General features: G+C 50.6%; 1 protein-coding gene across 2 annotated transcripts in view; it reads left to right on the top strand.

Moving 5' to 3' along the window:
• Nucleotides 1–10,174, top strand: part of TP63 (tumor protein p63) — a 97,160-nt gene extending 86,986 nt beyond the window's left edge. For both annotated transcript variants that reach the window (XM_088131715.1, XM_088131716.1), the window contains 4 exons: nt 5,101–5,258; nt 7,370–7,514; nt 8,992–9,085; nt 9,878–10,174. In XM_088131715.1, coding sequence (XP_087987841.1) covers nt 5,101–5,258; nt 7,370–7,514; nt 8,992–9,085; nt 9,878–10,174 — 694 coding nt within the window. The remainder of the gene's footprint in view (nt 1–5,100; nt 5,259–7,369; nt 7,515–8,991; nt 9,086–9,877) is intronic.
• Nucleotides 10,175–21,961: the final 11,787 nt, after the last annotated feature.

The following is a 21,961-nucleotide window of genomic DNA, read 5'->3' as shown; positions in this document are numbered from 1 at the left end:
CGCAATTCGCAGCTCTTCTGCCTTGCTGGCAAAGAGCTTTTGCAGACCCGTCTTGGGTTTGGACGCGGGATGTTCCTGCCGTCAACAGTTGGCCTCCAGTCTTAGCAGCCCCTCCAAGGCAGCGAGATTATGACAGCGAACCAAAGGTGTCCTTTGAAGGTTTCAACTTCATAGACTTGGTGCTGCAGTAAATTTGAGAAATGGCTTTCGATGTGCTGTCATGGCATTTTTTTCCCCAATGTGCTGCCACGCCTAGAACACCTTTTGCGGTAGAGTTCAGAATTTGCACAGTGTTTCTGATCGCTGAGGCATTGGTTGTGAAACAAAATAAAGATGTTCAGCTCCCTAAATCCAGAGAGAAGTCAGGATTGCATACGCTCCTGCAGCGTTGAAGGGTCAGAATTCATTTTCTTTCAGGGCCAGAGCCATATCATAGAAATGGTGGCCCAGGGTCTCTCCCCAGTGGGACCCGACCAGGAGACAAACTCGCCCTGGCAATGCCTGCCTTCTGCCACATCGCCACAATGCTTCATCTCATCCCCAGCCTCAGAGGGAAACAGGCTTCAGTCATCCTTAGCTTTACTGGTGTTAGTCCTACCTTCCCTCTTCCTCAGACACCATCCAGTGGTAGCCCCAAGGTGGGGAGAACCTGTTAGGCTTTGCCACCTACCAGCTTGGAGGAAAGTCAAGGGCGTGGCAGAGACTGGGAACAGAGGCAGGAGAGGGATCGACCATGGACATTCTACTGGTCTGGATGGGTGGAGAGCCCTTCAGCTGGCAGTGGGCGCAAATATAGAAAAGATTAAGCTGTCGCCCCCAGATTGCATCCTGGTCCTTACTGGAGAACCTTATTCCTGATGATCTGGGTTCTGAAGCCAACTGCCCACTCCAGAATGAGTAAAGAGCTTTGAACCTGGGGGGTGGGAGGGGAAAGCTGTAATTCTCAGGAGAGAGAAGAGAAGTTCTGCCCTGCTATGCTTTGGATGTGGTCTTTAGTGATCAGGAGAACCCCCTGGAGCTACAAAAACATTGTAGAGCTACCAAAATATTAAGGCTGTGCATGCTTCAAAAATGGTTCAGAAGGGAGCTTTGTAGCACAAGTGCAACACCTCTTTTTAAAACAGCCACGCCTCTTAGACTTCCACACAAGCCTGAAAAAAAAGCACAGCAGTTTTAATGAGCCATCTCATTAAAACAGCTGTGTCTTTAATGGCCCGCATCTGCTTTGGGGCTCATTGGAACCTGCTGCTTTAAAGGGGCGAGGCACTTCTCATGCATCTCTTCCAGATCATTTTCAGCCCTAAAAATGCATCATGGAAGTTGGAGGGATGGGTCTGGATTCTGGCCTGGGCAGTAAGATGGGTTGTGATGCTGTCCTCTGTATGTTTAATTCAGACTTTGGGGGCAAGCGGGGCAGATCTACGAGTGACCATTTTGCTTTCCGTCCTTGGCCAGTATGACTTCTCAGCCCCCGTAAGTCCAATCGGTAATTTGGAAAAATGGGCCAGTGAGTCTCTCGTTTGGGGACAGAATAGCACGGAGAGATTAAGGGCCTGTTTCAGACGGAGGAAGGGTTTGCAACCGAGGAAAGCTGTGTTTGTACAAGAGGGGACGCCTCTTCTCGGCTGCATTGAATGATTCTCCAGAGGGTCAACATAGCCAAAACATCAGTCCCCAAGAATCAGTGGGGTGCAGTGGCGAAGGTGCTGGCCGGGGAGCAGGGTTCTAGTCCCCCCCCCGGGCATGGAAGCTTCCTGCCGACCTCGGGCCCTGGGTCCCTCTGCCTCTCAACCCAACCTACCTCACCAGGTGGTGGTGCCGTGAGGCTCGTGCCGCACTTAGAGGTAAGCCCAGAGGAAACGAGACTAATATGGGGAGACTGGCACATGCCTTGCCCAGGTGATGTGTGCTGGGCTGAATAGAAGAGGCCAGAGAGAAGTGGCTAATGCCATCAGCCAGCATAAATCAGGTAGCGCTGGCCCTGGGAACGAGTCGGGGTGATGCGAGAATGAAGGAATTTGCGGCTTGGGCTTGGGCTGCCCCCGATCCCAAGGCGCCCTGCGTTTGGAGCGAGGGGGCTGCTGAGGTGTGGCATTTTCTCCTCTGCTCCCCCCTTCCAGTAAACCAACCTACCAAGCGGGTTTGCTACGAGCTGGGGAACCCCAGCCCCGAAATACAGATTGGGGCTGAAATCCCCCCGTCCCGCTCGTGTCGCTTTGCTCAGGGAACGGTGCCAGGGCCTCCCTTGGTCCCGGGTCAAGTCCTTGTCCCGACCTGGTGTGCCCCTCCCCGCGCTGGCCTCACAGGGAGCCGTCTCCCCAGCCCCCCGGGACGGAGGGACGGAGCCACCAGGAGCCCGTCCGGAGGGTGAGCCGTTCCGCCGCTTCGTCTTCCTTGGAGCCCATTAGCCAGCAGGGCGCCGCTGGGTGTGCTGGGGGAACTGGAGCAACTGGGAACAGACTCGGGCAGAAAAGTCCCTCCCTTCGCTTGTCTTCCTTCCCCAAAGCGTGGTGCCAGGTTTTCAATAAACTTTTTCCTCTTGGCTTTGCTCTCCGTGTCACTCCGTGTCTTTTCCTCCTCCTCCTCTTGCCAAAAATTCTTCTTCCTGTCCTCAGCAGCACCTTTGTTTTCCTCTGCAGACCCCCGCAGGCCCACCCGCAGTTTTGCCCCTTTTCCCGAGTTGGCTCAGGCCGGTCGCTTTAATGCCTTTGAACACCCTGAGCCCGGCTGATTTGGGGGAACCTGGCAGGAAGGCCCCGGGGCCTCCCGCATCTCTCAAGCCAGCAAAGCCCCCCCCCCCAGTGACTCTGCAAAGGCCGCCCTGGCTGCATTCACACCATACACCGAACCTACTTAGGGAACTTGCCCACATCTTGGCATTGCACAATACGGGGAGCCTTATAGTAACCAAGCAGACTCTGTTCCTGCATCGCAACGAGCCACAAACCGTGCCACGCAGCGTAAAGGAATCGCGCTTGGCGTATGGGGTGCCCGTGGCCCCTTATCTTCATCCAAGCTGGTTGAGGCTGTTGTGTGTGAACGCAGCCATCGAGAAGTCCTGGAGCACTTGGTGCTTCCTTCTTCCTTCCAGAGGCTCAACAGCCCGAGGGCAGGGGTCCCTCTCAAGGCCCCACCAGAACCTTGTTTTCACTGGAGACTCGGAGACGGAGCTGCCCCCTCATCTTCCTCAAGACATGTAGACGGCCCAAGGCTTTCCCTGCTTTCTCCGTTTCCCTCTGGTGGTTTTGGGAACTCCCGGGGGAAGACCCTTGCCAGCCCCCCCACTTGGCTGCTGCTCATCGAGGAAGCGACGGCGGTACGTCAGGCGCAGAAAGCTAAGCAGGATCAGGCCCAGTCAGCCCTCGAAGAGAGACAGACAGAAGTCGCAGCCGTGCGGATCTCTTTTAAGCAGAAGGAAAAACTTCTTCATCGTAAAAACTGTCTGGCAGGGAAACAACCTGCCTACCAAGGTGGTGGGTCCTCCATCTGTGGAGGCGTACAAGAAGAGCCACCTCCCAAGGATGATTTCCTGGGTTTTCCTGCACATTGCAGAGGGTTGGGCGAGATGACCTTTGGGGTCCCTTCCAACTGTGCAGTTCTAGGATTCCATGGCCCCCCAAAATCTCAGGGCTGTGGGCTTGACTGCCAGGTCCAAAGAACCACCATCCCCAGACAAGACCCATGGGATATAATTCAAAGGTCCTGGACAGGTTGTGAAGATTGTCTCCATGAAGCCCACGCAGCCCTTAAAAAACAGAAACCAGGGTCAGGATATTGATCTTGGGCACCTGGCTTGGGGTTGGCAACAGCCAGAGAATAACCTCCCCCTTCCTTCTCATCTTGGGCACTCTAGGTGGGTGGGACTTCAGCTCCCACAAGCCCTAGCTATCCAGCCAAATGATGTGCAAAGTTCAAAGGTCACTGGTCAGGCGAGATGGACCAGTGGTTGCAGCCCCGCAGCTTCGTGGGCAGGACCTGGCTTGACTCTGGGTTCCTACCAGGGCTTTAGAAAGACCTGGGGCTCGGGGCGTGTGAGCACTGCGCCTCTCAGCGCAGCGGCTTTTCTTCGGCATCGGTGCAAGCCCAAAAGAAAAACGCTGCTGCTTTAAGGGAGATAAAGGAGGTCTCGAAGCAGGTCTTCAGCCAAGTCAAAGAGGGCCAGGCGGCTTGAAGACAGAGCCGGGCGGTGCTGCAAAAGGGTTCTTCTGGGTCCACTTTGGAGCGTGTCCAGCCCGGGCTCTGTGCTGCGCTCCTCTGCCTCGCTGTGGCCAGAGGGTGGGGTGGTGTCAGCGGGAAGGGGCAAGATGCGCTTGGCAACAGCGGGTGGGCTGCCTTCAGAAGACCTGCGGGTTACAGCACGGGCAGCAGGAGATGGGGCTTCCCCTCCCACCAGGCGGGTGGAAGATTGGCTTGTTAAGGGGCACCTTGGCTCAAGCTGGGACCTGCCACCCCCCTGCTTGGATGCCCCAGCTGAAGGCTTCTGAAATTCCTGATGGAGGCGGCTTTCCGGTCTGGTTGCCGGCAGCCAAGGCCGAGGGGAGGAGAATGTGGCAAGCGGTTGCATCGGCCACAGTGCAGAAGAGCTCTTGGGTCCACACCGGGACCCCTCGCTTGGAGACCCACCTCCGTCAGGAACGCGTGAGGACCATGGCTGGGTTTCACGGCACGTGACTGCCCAACTCTATTCTAACTTAGTCTGCTATGTTGTATGAACCCAGACAAAGTGTGAAACAGAGAAGCAGGTGGCTGTCGCACCCCAATAAAGACCCGAAAGCTATACATCTATGTGCTAAGCTTGGCTAGGGTTAACATCATGCTGGCTGGGGAATTCTGGGAGTTGAAGTCCACTCGTCTTAAAGCGGCCAAGTTTGGACAACACTGCTTTATGCAGTTTAGTTGGGCAGAATTGGCTAGTTCAATGACGAGGTGGTGTGTGTGTTGGTCCCGTGCTCCCTGGCCCAGTGGAGCCTCGGATCAAGCCTGACTTAGACCCTAGCCTCCACGGAGGAAACTCCACCGGCCTTCCTACCCTGGTTCTGAAACTGGCATCCGTGTGTTCCTTTCTAGCGTATCCTTGACTTCTCTGTCGTCTGTTTCCAGAAACTCCATCCAGACTCAGCCATCCTATGGGTCGAGTTCTCCTCCGCTCGGGAAGATCAGCGGCATGAACAAGCTGCCCTCAGTCAGTCAACTCATCAACCCTCAGCAGCGCAACACCTTGACACCCACCAGCATTCCTGACAGCATGGGAGCCAACAGTAAGGCATATTTTCCTTCCCAACTCTCTCCTTCTAGTCTGCAAATCAACAGTTACGAATGGAGACCCAGTTTTTACAAAATAGCCCACCCACCACAGTTGGAAGCAAGGTTGTTGCATGGATTACACGGGCCTTTTCCAATCTTAGTACTGTGGAGTTCAAATCCCAGGATTTTCACACTTCCCTGTTGAGGAAAACAGGGGAGAGGGTGCCAGGTGGATTCTTAAATACAGCCAGGGCATAGTGGTGAGGTTTGAGATCACATCCCCAAACCTTTTGGCAAATTGGTGGTTTTGGGGAGGCAAATTAAACCTTAAAATTGGACTGCGAAGCATTTGGTACGTGCATCTATTCTGACTTAGTAATTCTTCCACAAACAAACAGATTTTGGAAGGCCACCTGCAACCTTAACATTTTTGGAAATCTGGAGTCTAAATGATACAAACATTAGAGGGTTTTTTTCACTCTTCTTGAGGTCTGGCTCCAGGCATAAAATAATGTACAGTATTGTTATTTTTCAGAGTGGGTTTTGGGTTGTCTTGATAGTTGGCACTGCATGTGTGGGGGGGCTCGTGTGTTTGTGTATCCTGTGCAAAGCTACAGAATGTGTTTCTGGAAGACTTTAAGGAATCACACAAAATCAGACACAATCTTCTGTGACATCAGACTTGCATTGTTTCTCAAACTTGGCAACTTTAAGATGTGCGGACGTCAACTCCCAGAATCCCCCAGCCAGCATGCTTAAAGTTGCCAAGTTTGAGAAACACCACACTACAGCATTGTTAGGATCCAATCCAGTTGAATGCAAGAATTCAACAAACAGTTTGACTTTTTAAAAGCGTAATTTGTTCTAGTTGCTTTAGTCTGGCTGGCCTGGTCGGGCGCATTTTATATGTCTTAAATGTTTTGCTGCTTTTTCTGGATTTGGTGAGCTGCCCAGGATCTTCTGGAGTGGGTGGCTATATCAAATCAGATAAATTAAACTGAGCGAGAGTTGCCGAACTCATACAACGGAAGGTTTCAGACTTTCAGTAAAATTTGGGACTTGGCAAAAGTGCCACCAGACTCCTAGTTTTTGGGTGCAGGAGACCAACACAGCTGTCCTCCTACAAAGATACCTCAGAAGGTCTCTTAGTGGATTCTTAAAACTGTTGGGTAATAAGATTAAGAGAAGACAAGAAATATAAATATCAACCTTTATATCTATTTCAAAATATACAAAAGAGAAAAATTAGGCATAAAATATATCTTCAACGATACATAAAAGTAACAACAAACAAATAAATAACATAATACAAATATACCAAGACAGCAGGGAATTAAGCAGTGAGCCTAAAAGGAAAAATCAGAAAAGGCAGAACAAGTAAGAAGAAGAAGAATACGTCTCTTATACAGAGTTCGCCACCTGATTCAGTGATGTTCACAGCCAAAAAGCAATCTCTTGTTAACTCTACAGTTAACTCTCTTAAAGCTGTAGATCTTGCAAATATCCAGCAAAAACCTGACAGTGGTTCATTGATAAGGTACTTGTAATCTGTCTCACGCGTAATCCGTTTCACCAACTCTCCCTCGCCCCGGTTTAAATCCTGCCCCCAGACTCCTCCTGATGTTTGCAAAACCATTAGGAACTCTTATTCCAAAAGGACAATCAGGGGAGCAAAATATAAGAACAGTTGAAATCCTGCACCAGCCCAGCTCCTCCGTTGCAGCTGAGGAAGGGAGCTACAGCTCACGAAAGCTTCTGCCTTGGCATAAAATGGGCGAGTTGGAAAAGACGCCCCCAGGCTCCTTTTGCATTGGTATATATTTTTATTTGTTTTAATGTTGTGAGCCGCCCAGGGTTATGTACTAAGATGGGCAGCTACGTAAATCAGTGGAATAAATCAGTGTTTCTCAACCTTGGCAGCCTGAAGATGGGTGGACTTCAGCTCCTAGCTGGCTGGGGAATTCTGGGAGTTGAAGTCCACCCATCTTCAAGCTGCCAAGGTTGAGAAACACTGACATAAATAAATGATAACGAGTTTCTCCCATCGTTCTGGCTGTGAACCAAAGTGAAAATATGGCATTCTTGCATTTCCTTGACCTGCCACTTCTTCCCTCCTTCCGTCCAGTTCCCATGATGGGAGGCCACATGACCATGGCGGGCGACATGAACGGGCTCAGCCCCACCCAGACCCTGCCCCCTCCTCTCTCCATGCCGTCGACATCCCACTGCACCCCGCCTCCGCCCTACCCCACAGACTGCAGCATCGTCAGGTGAGTGAGCGAGCAAGAGAGTCCTCCGCCCCCGGCTTGCCTGGCACGGGGTGGGGGAGAGATTCGGCTCCGTCCTGAATCCGGTGCTGCGTCCTGCGTGGAAGCAGTGTCTTCCGCTGGCTTAGCAACCTGCCTGTTTCCTTTGGCCTTCAGCCCGTCGCTTTCGCGGGGCCGACCTATCTGCGGACACACGTTCTAGCAGGGGACGGAGGAGGGCAGGAGGGTTGCAGGAGAAGGGAGGGGACCTGCTCACCTGTTTAGGCACAGGGGTATCCGCAGGGTGTGGTCAAAAAGGTCGGTGGGACCCAAGCTTCGCCTGGTTGTTAGGTGCATTGCCCGTACCATCTTGACTTTCTTGACCACATCCTGGGGACCCCCCTGGGCCTAGCAGTGACTTTGAGCTTGGTCTCGGATTTGGACCTCAGCTGCCTTGTTTGCCTTGTTCGGAGGGGAAAAGGATCTTGCTTTGCTGAGTTGGGCTATTGAACTCCGGGATTGACTGCTGTAATTCTCGGTCTGTGGGGCGGCCCTTGGAGATAGCGCATTGGTCACAAGTGAAGCGCCTGGGTCTCGGTTGCGGATAAGCGTCAACGTCCCCTTGAAGGAACTAGTTCTCACCCTTTGGCCTCGCTCAGGGTTGAGGCCTCGGAGACGGTCTCTGCCCGCAAGACTCCGGACACGGACCTCCCTCTCGGCACTCGGCCTCGCTCCGCGGCCTCCTCTAGAGACGAGGGACGCGCCCCTCGCCCAAGCGGGACTGCTGCGGCAGGAGCGCTGGCTCCGGAGGGCCCCGCGGCCAGGGCCAGGAGTTCTCCTCCTCCTCCTCTGCGTGGTCAGGGTGTCTTTCCCCCGACGCCGTTGCACCTCTTCTTGGAAAAAAGGCGGTGGTTCTGCTTTCGCGGCTCCGATTTCTGCATCCGGGGTTTGGTTCGGCTGGTTTTTCCAGGGGGCAGGCTGTGGCCTCGCTTCTGTGCTGCTTGGAGCTTGGGGAAGGCAGCCTTCGGGGCTCCGGCAAAGGGACTCCACTGGGCAGCTGGTCCAAGGAAAGCCCCCACCCTTTGAGCAGCACTGATTCGTTCTTCAGGCTACCTCTTTCCGGGGAGACCCCCCCTTCCATTCAGTGGATCTGTGGGGACAGTCTGCAGCCCCACCACTTTGCCTGCTGATTCCACAATCTCTGGAGAGGGGCAGGGGAGGCCACCGATTGGGGAGAGCCTCTGCCCCCCTTGCTGGGTCTCTCCAGTTTCCCTGCTGCCGACTGATGAGGCCACCAGGAAGCGCCCCCACCCCCACCCCTCCCCACCTCTGCTTTTACCTAGCAGAGTGCCTGGTGCGGATCTTGCCACGTTTGGGCTCTGCGCTCTGGGTGACCTCCTCATCTCAATTTCTCCTTCTCCCTTTCTCTCCTCCTCCTCCTCCTCCTCCTCTTCCTCCTTGTTCCTCTTCCTCTCTTTGTCCATCCTCCGTCCCCCTGCAGTTTTTTAGCGAGGCTGGGCTGCTCCTCCTGTGTGGATTATTTCACGGCGCAAGGGCTGACCAACATCTATCAGATTGAACACTACTCCATGGATGTAAGTAACCAACCGACGCTCCCTTTCGCTTCCTGGGCTGGGGGACCCCTGGATCTCCAAGATGGGGCAGCAGGCGTGGGTCGCAGAGCCCTGCTGGCCTTGCAGACGTCCTCAAGAGGGGAGACGTGTGGGGCGGAGGGCACGGAGCACGGCCCCTCACCTGCCGGGGACCATCCACGGAAGCCTCTTCCTTCTCCAGAGCAGCTTGTGTAGCGGTAGGGTGCTTCGGAAGAAGTGGGTCTGGACCTCAGGCAGTGGAGTTGAGCAGGCCGTCCCGGGCAAGGCCGCAGTGCGGCCGCCGGTCCCCATCCCAGCCGCAGCAGAGCACTGAGCTTGCTCTTAGAGGGGAGGGAAGGTCCTGTCGGAGTCAGGGCAGAACTTCGGGGGGCCTTGAGACACAGCGTTGCCCTGCTCGGGAGCCCTTGGAAGTGCCCTGCCTTGCAAACGCAGCAGCAACAGAGACGGAGAGTGGCCGGCCTGCAGCCCTTCCTGCCCACCCCCTACTCCTTTGTGCCTCTGCAACTTTCCCCTTGAAATCGCTTGCTTGGCTGGGACTCTGCTGCTGGGGGGTGTCTTGGGGCTCAGCCTGGGCGCGCCTGTCAGCCTGACGGTCTCTGCGCTTCCTCCCTGGCTCTGGCTGAGATGCTCTTGCTCGTGGCTGTCGGTCCGTGGGAGGGGAGCCCTGGCCACGCGGGAAACAGCCGCCAGCGCTAGGAAGCACGTGCGTTAGTTCCCCCGCGGCTCCTCCTCACGCTGAATCTCTCTTGCTCCCCCTCTTTCCTTGCATCCCAGGATCTGGTGAGCCTCAAGATCCCAGAGCAATTCCGCCACGCCATTTGGAAAGGCATCATGGACCACCGGCAGCTGCACGACTTCTCCTCCCCTCCCCACCTCCTGCGCACGCCCAGCGGCGCCTCCACCGTCAGCGTGGGGTCCAGCGAAACCCGCGGGGAGCGCGTGATCGACGCGGTGCGCTTCACGCTGCGCCAGACCATCTCCTTCCCTCCCCGGGACGAGTGGAGCGACTTCAACTTCGACCTGGACGCCCGTCGCAACAAGCAGCAGCGCATCAAAGAAGAAGGGGAGTGAGCCCCCCCGCCCCCCCGCCCCAGCGACCCCCAGGCACTCCCCGCGGCTCTGATTTCCCTTGTGACCCCGACACGGTGGGGGGGAAAGAGGGAAAGCAAGGGGGCACGGCACAGACTCACGTCCCACGGCTGCACCTAGCAGGGGGATCTCTGCCGACTGGGGTCTGCGGCTTCTCTGCTTTGGCTGAAGGGTGGCCCTTGTGTTTCCTCTTGTAAATCACAGCTGGGGTGTGTGTGTGTGTGTGTGTGTGAGCGAGCGAGCTGTGTGGCTTTTTATGGTTGCGTCCAGTAAGACAGGCACCCTGAAAAAGAGATTGTATGTCTGGCAAATTACGGCTTTCCACATTTCTGGCCCTTGACCACTCTTCTGCTGACCTGAGTGCACGTTTCGTGGGAGATGCGTGCCTTCTAGTTTGGGTCTTTTTGGTTGTTTTCACGCACCACATGTAGCTGTGGCCAGACCTCTCCCAGAACATTTCGGTGAACGCCTTGCTGATCGGTCGGTCTCCGGTGCCTTTGGGATCCTCGCTTCTGGCCGCCAACGCTTAGGGCCTCAAGCAACCTGTGCTTGGCGATGCTTCGTTTTTGAGAGTTACAGGATTCGAGGACGAGGACTTGCCAGATGAGATGGCGGGGTGGGGCGTGCATCGCACCTGGCAGGCGATTTAGCAGCTCCCTGGTACCTTTGGTGGCAGCCGCATGGGTAGGATGGTCCCTTCTGCGCATTAAGGAGGCTCCCGCCTGAACTTGCTGGGAGCTGGGCAGCTGAAAAGCGAGGGGCGCAGATGCAAGATGTGCGTCCAGTTTTGTTCAGCTCCTGCAATCCCTCTTATTTCTGCTGTGCACCAGAAAAATGGGGTGTTCTGCTTCTTTTTTACCTTAGTAGCAATACCCACCTAGTACCAGTGCAGGGGTGAGATGTTCGATGCCCACTCCGGATGGCCGGTATCACTGGGGACAATGTCAGGCAGCCCACGCCTGGTGGGAAGGCGCTTTTCGCAGTGGCCCAGAATCTCCCAAGTTGTCCGGAAATGCTCGATGTTCCCGGAGAGCACTCTGCCCTTCCGTTGGTCTTGCTTGGGTGGGAGGGACAGTCACGGTCCCTTCGCATCAGCTCTCCCCGTTCCTCTTCTCTGGCCTGGCACCATTTCTGAGTTTAAGGTCATGTTGTATTTCCTGGGTGGGGGATAAGGAGTTGTGGCCCAACAGGACGGTGGCCTAGATGGGGGGCTTGGTTCCTCTCCTTCCGTTTAAAACGGCCCCAAACCTCAACCCACCAGATCTTCCTTCGAAGCCGGGGGACCCACCACCAGCTGCATCCTCCTTGGCTTCCCCGGACCATTTCAATGGGGGGTCTTTGAGCCAGACCGAGCCTTCTTTTCCACTACTGGCCCTCTTTCTGTTTTCTTTCTGGTGTTGCTCCTTTGTGGGCAGCGTTTCAAAGACACAAAGACGCTCTGGCTGCTGCTGAGCTTGGATTCCAGCAAAACAGCCCCATCACCCACCCTTCCTTCCTTCCTTCCTTCCTTCCTTCCTTCCTTCCTTCCTTCCTTCCTTCCTTCCTTCCTTCCTTCCTTCCTTCCTTCCTTCCTTCCTTCCTTCCTTCCTTTTTCCCTGCCTTCCTTCCTTCCTTCCTTCCTTCCTTCCTTCCTTCCTTCCTTCCTTCCTTCCTTCCTTCCTTCCTTCCTTCCTTCCTTCCTTCCTTCCTTCCAAGATTGAATGTTCAGTTGTAGGTTGGTTGTGAACATCAGGGGCGTTGTGAAAGAAAATACTGTATATCGGCTCTGAAAAATGTGGTGTCCAACTTCCTGTTCAGCCTGCACTTTCTGCCTTCCGCTCCTCCGTGCTCATGTCTTCCCTAAATTCTGCATTGACTGTCCACTTCCTTGGCATTTCTCTAGCTGCCAGCCTTGCAGTGATGCCCTCACCCTGCCATTCCCATTGCCTGCTGCCAAACAGTGTGCCCGTCAGTTCTCCACAAGGTCTGCCTACCTAGGTCCTTCACATGTTGTCAGTGCGATGTAAAGTTTTGTAAGTAGAGATTTGTGTTCTATGTATTATTATTTTTTTTTTTGGTAATGCCCTTCATACATCGATTCCTTTTTGTATTGTTATTGTCTCTCTTTGGGATTTGGGGGCCTCTCAGAACCACAGTTTCGTTTGCATTTTTTTTATTAAATTGTTTTTATGGGAAAGGCTTGTTTGCAAACTGCTATGGATGGACATCTTAGCACTGTCTCTGCCATAATGAAAACATGATCAGGAGAGAGAAATGAGTACAACCCCACCCCAAAGGAGGGGAAGGGAAAGAAAAGGGAAGGGGAGGGTTGACTTGACTTCAAGAGTCCTAGATTTCAAAGTAATTTTATTTGTTCAGCTCAAACTACTGTATCTACAGGTTATTCGTGACTTGTAAGAAGTTTTTGACAAAAGCCACTCTGTTGTCAATGCCAGTGTAAATAAACCACGTTATAAAAGCCACATTAAATATTCCTAGTGTTTGAGATGGTCATTTTATTTTGGGGGGTGGGTACACTTAATGCCTGCAGGAGCTTGTGGAGGGGGATGGGCAGGCTGGGGCTGGGACTTGGAAAAACACTCTCAAGCCTAATTCAAGGCTTCTGCTACAGTTTTCATATATTTTGTACCTCCTAATGGTGGGGAAAACTGATTTGCGATTTGCGGGGGCTCAGAAACTGTCAAGTGAGCACTCCTAGTAGAGGAGGGAAGAGGAGCTCAACTTTTATGGAGGCTGGAGGCTCTCTTGCTCTGTCCCTTTGGAGGAAAGAGCACAGGTCTTCTACAAAAACTCTCTTTCATCGTGTTGGACCTTCTGCAATGTTCATTTCCAGGAACAAAAAGGAGACATTTTGAGCTGACCATCAGACAGCACTAGGCCAGGAATTCCCCCCCCCCCCCGCCTTCACCCCCCAAAAGCAGTGACTTTTTGGACTATTAATCCAGTTGCATAAAATGGAGAAAGAACCAGTGAGCTTTTCAGCAATTGTCTAATTAGATAGAAAACACAGGCTTTAGCTGAGGAGCACCATTCTGGCCCACAGTGGGTGGCACTCCCCAAAATGCTTTTAAAGAGAGCAGTTTGTGCTAACCTGAGCCTTCCAAACTGCATCAGAAATAAAAGCTCATAAGGTCAGCTCTTCTGAGTCAGACTGAAGGTCCATCTTCTGCTTCCAATATTAGCCAAGCAGATACTTCTGAGAACCCACAATTAGGACAAAAAGTCTCCTGTGATATTTGTTGCCTCTGCAGGCTCCATCTCATCATCATTTTCCAAGACTTGGAAAGTTGCATCCACAAACAAACAAAAAGGATTGTTTGCAGCAGACTTGTGACAAAGTTGGCATAATTGTAGAACTTTTAAGGCACATGTCATCTCACTCTCTATGCTGGATTGGTCGCAACTGCATAAATTGCCCAAGCTAGTTCCTGGGGGACCATAACTGCAGCTGGAACACCAAGGAGGACAAAAAGGTTCAAGAGCTTCTGCCAGCACATCACAGAGCAAGATGTTGCTTGCATGTAGTTATGCGCCATCTGAGGTTTGCATCGTAGCTCCCTCCAATGTTAGAAGGATGAATGTCTAACAGACACCAGGAACACTGAGGAGGGAGCCAGACCATTACAAGGGGGAGTTGGAGAGAGTCCTTAGCCCAGGGAAGGGGGGAAATGTGAAAAAAAGGCTCAGTAACTCCACCTTAATTATGCTAGGTATAAGTTGACCTGGAGAATTGCTCTCACAAGTTTTCAAGATCTTGTTGGATACCGTACTACCAATACAGATCTTCCAGAAATCCAGGTGGTTCTTGTTCCAGGTTGGCCAGCCTCACAGAGCTTGACAGCAGGGAATCCTAACATCTCAATTCTGAACAAAGCAGTTCAAACCTGACCCCAGCCTAGAACGATGGAAGTTCTTCTCTGGTCTCTGTGATTTGCACGCATGGATTATGGGCCTGTGCAGAGTCCTGTTTAAACCTCCCAGAACTTACATGTGATGGGAGACAGCCTGTGGGCATACTAGGTGACTAAATGCCATGCTTGCCAAATGACTTCAGATTAAAGTCATTTGGGAGGCATGGCATTTAGTCACCTAGGATGCCTACATCACAGTGCTAGGACATTTGTTTTGGGTTGATCTTCCTTCTGCTTATCAAGTGTCCTTATTTTTCCTTTCTTTGCTCAACCCCTTACACCACCTTGAGTTGTTTATCTGGGTAATTCTTCTGTTGAATTACTGCTCTAAGGGCCCCATTTCACAACTCCCAGTTTTTCAGTGGTATGGCATGAAGCAGGATAAATGCCATGTCTCCGCCACAGCTCCAGCTCCGTCAGCGTCAACAACTGATGGAGCTGAAGTTGTGGAGTTGTTCCTTCCCTTAACAACTGCCATCTCTACTTTGGCCAGCCCTGTTTTGATTGGCTCTCCAATCTCTCCTGTCCTTCATGCTCCTCTTCAGACATGGGAGTGGATCTTGGAAGGGAAGATTCAGGACAGATCCTCCTGAAGATCCATTCCTCCATGCTGCCATCTTGCCCATGAGGATAGTCGAAACAGACAGTCTGTCTCAAGATTACATAATTATAATTGGTCCCCTCATACCTATTCTTTTTCTAAGGGACATTTCTCCCCAATTAGACCCCTCAAATAAGTCAATTTTATTATGGTCCTAGGCCAGCAGATAGGACCAGTCTGTCCTCCCCTTCTAGGAAGGGTCACTGGCTCTCTTTTCATCAATCGGTGGATTTCCTGCAACAACTGAAGTTGCAGCATGGCAGGCTAGTCCACTTATTGAAGGTCTACATCTCCCCAAGCCATCAGATCACCTGACAGCTCTTGCAGCAGTGAGTCTCTTACCTTTAGGATTCATTTCTCCTCCATGATACCCTTTCAAGGCAGATCTGGCCTCGGAAAGCCACCTGCCCAAATTCCTTAGTCTTCCCTCAATCGGTGAGGCCTGCATTTGGTCTCAGGATTTGTCCCCTGTCATCTACCCAGAGGACCCATTTTGTTCATCCTGTAGTGGAGCTCATCCTCAGCAATGTCAACCTGATGACGATGACGACGACGATGATGACGATGCCTCTGCTGAATCTTCAGTCTGTTCAGTGTCTCCTTCAACATCATCACCCAGTGCTCAGTTTGGGAAGTAGGTTTTTCTGTTCGTGGTGATCCTTATTTGTAATGATATGTGGGAAAGACCTTGGGAGATGGGGCCAAGAGATGCTGCCAAGGGAGTGGTCAGATAAGAGATGGCATAGCCCCCAGCTGGATAGTGGGCAGGGCAAGGGGCTCAGAAGAGACCCACCCTAGTTTCTCGGGCTGTAAAGGAGATGGGGAGAATTGTACTTTCATACTTGCAAGATTCTATCAATGTCGCTTTACAATAAAGTAGAATTAGCTCATCTGGTTGTGATTCCTATCTGGTTTACCCCAGGAGGCTGACATCAATCTTGCAAGTCTGAAAGTATAATTCTCCTCCATCTCCTTTGCCCCCGAGAAACTAGGGAGGGTCCCTTCTGAGCCTCCTGCCCCACCCATTATCCAGCTGGGGGCTATGCTATCTCTTATCTGACTGTTACCTTGGCAGCATCTCTTTGCACAGTCTCCCAAGGTCTTTCCCACATACCATTACATTATTAAAATCTGGGAAAACCCAATCATAGGACAACATTTTTTTCTTAGAGGGGACTCCTATTTTGCACAAGGTCCTGGTGAAGATCAACCGGAATTTGACCGACTGCATTGTCATCACACTTGGTGTCCTCAGCAACCATGGTACACCCTGTTGTTCTGGCTCCCTTGTTGGGGGTTCCTCTACCAAGACAACTTGACCACTTCTCCATCTATCATGGGTAGGTCTTCTATCTAGACCTCATTTCCCTCTGTGACAGTGTGGAGGACCCAGTTTAGGTGTCCCTCTGGGAGGAGGTAGCACAGATCTTGGTGACTTCTCAGAAACCTTCCATACAACTTCCTGTATCAATAGTTGGAAATCCATTTGCTCAGGATCTGCAGCTTTATTCCATGCAGTATGAGATCCATCCCTTTTTGGGCCTTTCTTCTGCATCTAAAACAGTGAGGCTGGGCTCTCAAACAAGAGTGTACCTAGTGGCCATAATCTCCTTTCTTCCTTTGTTGGGAGGCAAATCTCTCCTTTTTTTGCCTGCTAGTGAAGCATTTCATGAAAGGTCTAACACATCTTTATTTTCTGTTGTCTCTGCCACTTCCAGCCTGGAGTCTCTCCTTTGTTCTTTCAAGATTAAAGCTCAAGCACTTCATGCCCATGGCTACCATCTTGATTCACTTCCTCTCATAATAGCCAGATAATGTTAAGTTCTTGAGCTGAAGAATTAACAACTTATGAAGAGATCTTCCTTATGAAGACAAGCTAAAGGAACTGGGGATGTTCGGTCTGGAGAAAAGGCAAAGACACGATAGCTGGGTTCAGAGATATAATAGAAGCTACGGGGAAGATGGTGAAGACCTTTTTTCTATGGCCACAGAAACTAGGACCAGAAATAGCAGGGATAAGTTGCAGCTATCTAGAATTTAATGAAAATAACATTCATGGCAAGATCTGTCCAACAGTGGAACAATCTACCTATGGAGGTTGTGTGTGCTCTCTTTCCCTGGTGGTTTTTAAGAAGAAGCTGGAGAGTCACCTCCTGAAGATGATTTAGTTGGTTTTCCTGCAAGTTGCAGAAGTTTAAACTAGATGATCCTAGGATTGTCCCTTTCTTATTTCTTGTAGTGACAAAGTAGAAGGTATTTCCTTCCTCCCTTCCAAAATCACCCTTCAGTTTGAACCAAAACATTCCTGTTTTCCCAATCTCTCAGCACCATTGGGAACATTTATTTATTTGTTTATTTAATGTATTTATATTTCAAATTTGGACACTGCCCATCTCACGAGAAAAGTCTTCATACTTTGGCATTGGGAACATTCATATTTTGGATGCTTTCATTCATGTCTACACCATGTGGCTTTGCTTGACTGTTTATTTCTGGCCTTTCAAAGGTCATGTGAAGGGCATGCTCTTCCCCCAGTGTCTCCAAGTGGTCTTGTCAACTATCAAGCTCCGCCATGACCTGGAGAATCAGCCATGCCTCTTTCTGATCCTCGTTCATTCCAAAAGACCAACGGGAGTATTAGCAGTCTTCCTATTGGAGTTGCGCTAAGCAGCCATGTGTGCTTGGCCCTCCACCTCCACCTAGAACTACAGTTAGGGCCATCTTTGCAAGGACTGTCCTCCTTTTCTTCTGTCACCTTATGAAGACCACCACCTCCTCCAACTTAAGAAGTTTGTTGCTCACCTGTGTGTGTGTGTGTGTGTGTGTGTGACTCACAGAGATCCCATGAAGAAGATCTTGTTATTTAGCTGCAGATGCAGCTTTCAAGGGGTCATCTGAATTCACACAACCTGCCTTCCTACCCTCCTTGATCTTAGGTGGCCTCACTGTCCCTTTGGACCTGAAGGAGCTTGGTGAGAGCTGTGCCTGGTTACATGTTCCACAAGGGGCCCAGGGCTCCCACCATCAATTCTGTAGGCTCTAGGAGTTTCTGAGCAGGGGACCACTTGGAAGAGTGGCTGATGATTGATTATATGCCATCAAGTTGGTGTCGACTTGGAAGAACAGCTCCAATAAATATCCTCTTTTTTCTGGCATGACCCACAAAAGAGCCATTTTCTTACTTTGTTTAGGACAGACTTGGGTGGAATCCTATATATTTTCCATCCTTCTAGGACTGCCTTCTTTTACCATATGGGTGTTGCGTTCCCAGCACTCTGGAGTGCATCCCATTTGGATAAAGCTGCCCGAGAACTTTCCCAGGGTCATAATTTGCATCTATGGATGAACTGTAGATTAAACATCAAAGTCATCCCATTGCCCTTGAGCACTGTTGACATGGAGAGAGAGTTACTCATGTTATGAAGTCTAAAAGCATATTGTTGGTTCAGTGCAGTGGTTAAGGTCCTGGATGGGAAGCTCTGTGGGTGACACTCTCAGCCCAGCCTGCTTCACAGGACTGTTGACAGGGAGGGAGGGAGGGAAGGAAGGAAGGAAGGAAGGAAGGAAGGAAGGAAGGAAGGAAGGAAGGAAGGAAGGAAGGAAGGAAGGAAGGAAGGAAGGAAGGAAGGACAGCTAAACACTCCACCTTAAGCTGCAGGAGGATTGGTGAGAAATAAAACCACATAGCAATATATCCGCATATCTGATTGACATTTGGTTCCCACTGCACCAGCCTTGAACAGAGGTGTCTCCTCTCGCGTTTGGCTTGGGATCATGCAAACCCCACACACACCTACAAACCATTTCCCCTTTTCTTCTCTCATCTGGGTCAGTGGGCAATGGCCATCATTCCTGGTTTTCAAAAAGTTGAGAGCTCGAAAGGAAAAGGACACCCAAAGAGCGGCACCTCATGTTGCAACCCAACACCCAAGCACCTGAGAAAATTCTGCGGTGGGCCATGAAAAACAAAGGCACCCTGTAGCTTACCTCCATGATTGCCAGCCCCCTTCTTCTCTTGGCCCAGAGGGGTTCATGCAGTGCTGCACCCCCTCCCTTTGGCCAGTCTTTTGGGCAGGGACCCCAGGCATAAAGAACCTCAGGATCTCCTGAGTGCTGGGGTGGAAGGTTACAGGAGAAGAGCTGGTCAATGCAATAGTATTGGAATCTCCAGCCGTGGAAGGGTGGACAGCTGTTGTGGGAGAAAAGGCAGATATCCATCTCTTTGAGTAAGCTGTGGGTTCTCCAACTCCAATTTTTATTCAGGAAAGCAAACCAACTGGAGTCTTCCATATTCAAGTTTGGGAAAAGCTAACACTGCTCTTGAGAAAGACAGAAAGATGGACTTTCATTGACAAGTTTGTTCAAAAACATCAGAAAGAGCCTGGGAGCCCCTTTTCCGACTCACCAATTTTATTCCAAAATTCATGAAAGCTTCTGCCTTGGAATAAAACTAGTGAGTTGGAAAAATGCTCCCAGGGTCTTTCTGATGTTCTGCTGCCACAGACAAGCACGGCTCTCCCCCTGCAAAGTCCACTCAAAGCCTCCTTGATTGAAAAATCCAACTCATCGATGAACAACATTTTCAAGTAGCCGGTTCACCCTCTTCATCTTCCTGGATGCGTTGCTTGTCCAGAACCAGCTCTTCTGACTGAAGCTTTGACACTCCCTTCTCCCCCAAGGATTGCCTGTTCTGGCTCCCCCGGGCGGAGAACCAGATATTGGAGCTTTTTTGTCCTCAAGCCAACCATCGCTTCAATTCCATGTTTGGTCTTCAGGCCTGCATCTCTTGGGAAGCCATCAGCCAATCATCAGCTCTTCTGTGGAGCAACAGATGCCCTTAAGGAAGCAGCTAAGTGGTGGGAATTCAATAAAGACGGGGAGGGATTTACTCATGCCTCGAGCATGACATCCATGTAATAAATGCTCCTGGAAAACTTGTGTTTGGTCGGCAACGCCCAGGGTGTGGTCTGTACCTGCTGCCACGCACAAGATTGGGCTTTCAGCACATGGCTCAGAAGAGCTGACAGGCAACATCTCTGCTGCCAAGACTTCAGAAGCGCAGGTAACAATGTGGTTAATGCACTCACAGAAATGTGCTTTGGGATGCCTACTTGCCCCTGGCGGTGCACACATGATGCACACACTCCACTATTCACTTAACTGGGATTTATAAGCTTAATCCAGTTGGGGGCAGATATGACCCTCAGCTACAAACTAGCTGCACAGGCTGGGTTCATGTTACACACCAGACACAAATATGGCCACTAGTCAATGTGTCAGTGCAAACTCAGCCTTAGTTAAAGAGGATAATTTCTTGAACGCATTCTGGATGAATGCAGCACGGGGGAAGATGATCCTGTTAGATGAGCTGAATGGGTGGATAAGAGTAAAATGAAATTGTACAGCAAATCTGGCGGGGCGGTTTGGAGATCTCGTCCAAACGGGGACTCTTAGAAGAGCTTCGGATGAGGAAACAATGTTTGGTTTCCAATACAGGGCTTAAGCATAAATCTCTTTGTATGTGCACAGGACAAAGGAATAAATCTAGTCCAGGAGTATGTTTGATTTTGGTTTGGTGGGTTATGGCGAAAGGTTGAGAGCATCAGCAAAGAATGCAAGGCTGACGAGAAGTTCCTACAAACCCTTGGGGCAAATCATTTTTTGACAGCATCTTTGGAAAAAATGGGTAGAAAAGGCAGAGGAAAAAATGAGAAAGGGGCGAGTGGCATCTTTTCTACCCAACATGTTTTATTCGAAAACAAAAGCTTTAATCAGTTTAATTACAAATGCACAGAGCTTCAGCTCAGGAAAGTTTAAGCCTTGGAATAAACATTGTTAGTTGGAAAAGGTGCTCCCGGATCCTCCTGATTCTTTGCCCCACCGACTCACCTGTCTCTCCTCCTTCAAGAAAAGGAAACTGAAAGAAATGGCAGGGAAAGGAGAGCAACTTCAGGAACAGAAAGTCTGCATCTCATGTGAAAGATTAGTAGGCTGATTTATCTCCCAAGAGAATGAATGGACGGGCGTGGGAGCTGCTCGTGGACAGAATTGATACACCCCAAAGTGTTACACTAACGCAGTGTTGTCCAAACTTGGCCACTTTAAGATGAGTGGACTTCAACTCCCATGGCTGGCTGGGGAATTCTGGGAGTTGAAGTCCACTCATCTTAAAGTGGCCAAGTTTGCACAACACTGCACTAACGGGAAGTACGCGAAAGAAAATTTGGTGGAATGATGAAATGAAAGAGGCTGTGGATGACAATAACAGTCCTAAAAGAGAAGGGCTGCTGCAAAAAATGAGAGTTGAGAGAAAGATGTAAAGCGTGTAGAGCAAAAAAAAGTTTGTTGCAAAAATGCGGTCAAAAGGAGCAAGGAATAGTTAAATTTCTAAACAGACAAAATACAGCAGGAGGATTTTGATAGAAATAAAAACTGTTTTGGGAGAGGGTGAAGAAGGCTAAGCAAGCCGAGTGAATAGAATGTAGGTAAAGACGATGGAACGATTTGGGATGAAACTGAAGTGAGGGAATGCTTGGAGAAACCGTTACGCGACTTGTTTAAGGTGTTGTCCAAAGGCTGCATCTGTGCCCGAGGGCTGGAAAAATGCCATTATCGTCAGTGAAGTGTGCCCAGGAAGATGCCTGGGAAACAAAATTCTGACTGAAGCAAAACAACCGGTGACAGCGAACACAATTCGGGATGACAACGCTCAGCAGAGAGTGTGCAAACCACATTTTTGCCTTTGGCAAGTTGTTGAGATATGAGAAAGAAGTTAATGGCATGTTAAATAGAGCGAATTGGCTTGAATTATGGGCTGTTTTGCACAAGTGTCGAGTTAAAGATTAGTTGCGGAATGTGTTAACAGCTGTAGATGCTGGAAGCGAAGCATGGAAATGGTTCGACGTAGAGCAGGGAGTGAGAGCACGATATCCCCTTGATGGTTTACTGCATTCACGGATAAATATAGGAGATGCTTCCGGTGATGGCAGAGGGGTGTGGGTTGGGGATGGGTATATTTTGGTGCAAATGATGCCATGCTGTTGGCCGAGGACCTGAGCGATTTGCAGCAAACATCAGGTCGATTGTATGATGCAGCAGTGGGCATGGATTAAAAATTAATATACTACAGACCAAGATAATTGTGTCCAACAGAGAAAAAATGGAGTGAACAATTGCAAATTATACCAGCATGGCAAAACATTTGGAGCAAGTAGATGAATTTGTGTTTCTTAGTGGAATGTGTGCTGCAAGTGGGGA

This window comes from Python bivittatus, unplaced genomic scaffold (assembly GCF_059951505.1).
Source record: "Python bivittatus isolate LINGU-HERP-01145 unplaced genomic scaffold, Pbiv_v1 ctg000980_np1212, whole genome shotgun sequence".
In the NCBI taxonomy this organism is placed as follows: Eukaryota; Metazoa; Chordata; class Lepidosauria; order Squamata; family Pythonidae; genus Python; species Python bivittatus.
Note: the sequence above shows the minus strand (reverse complement) of the source record. Positions and strands in the feature narration are given on the sequence as shown.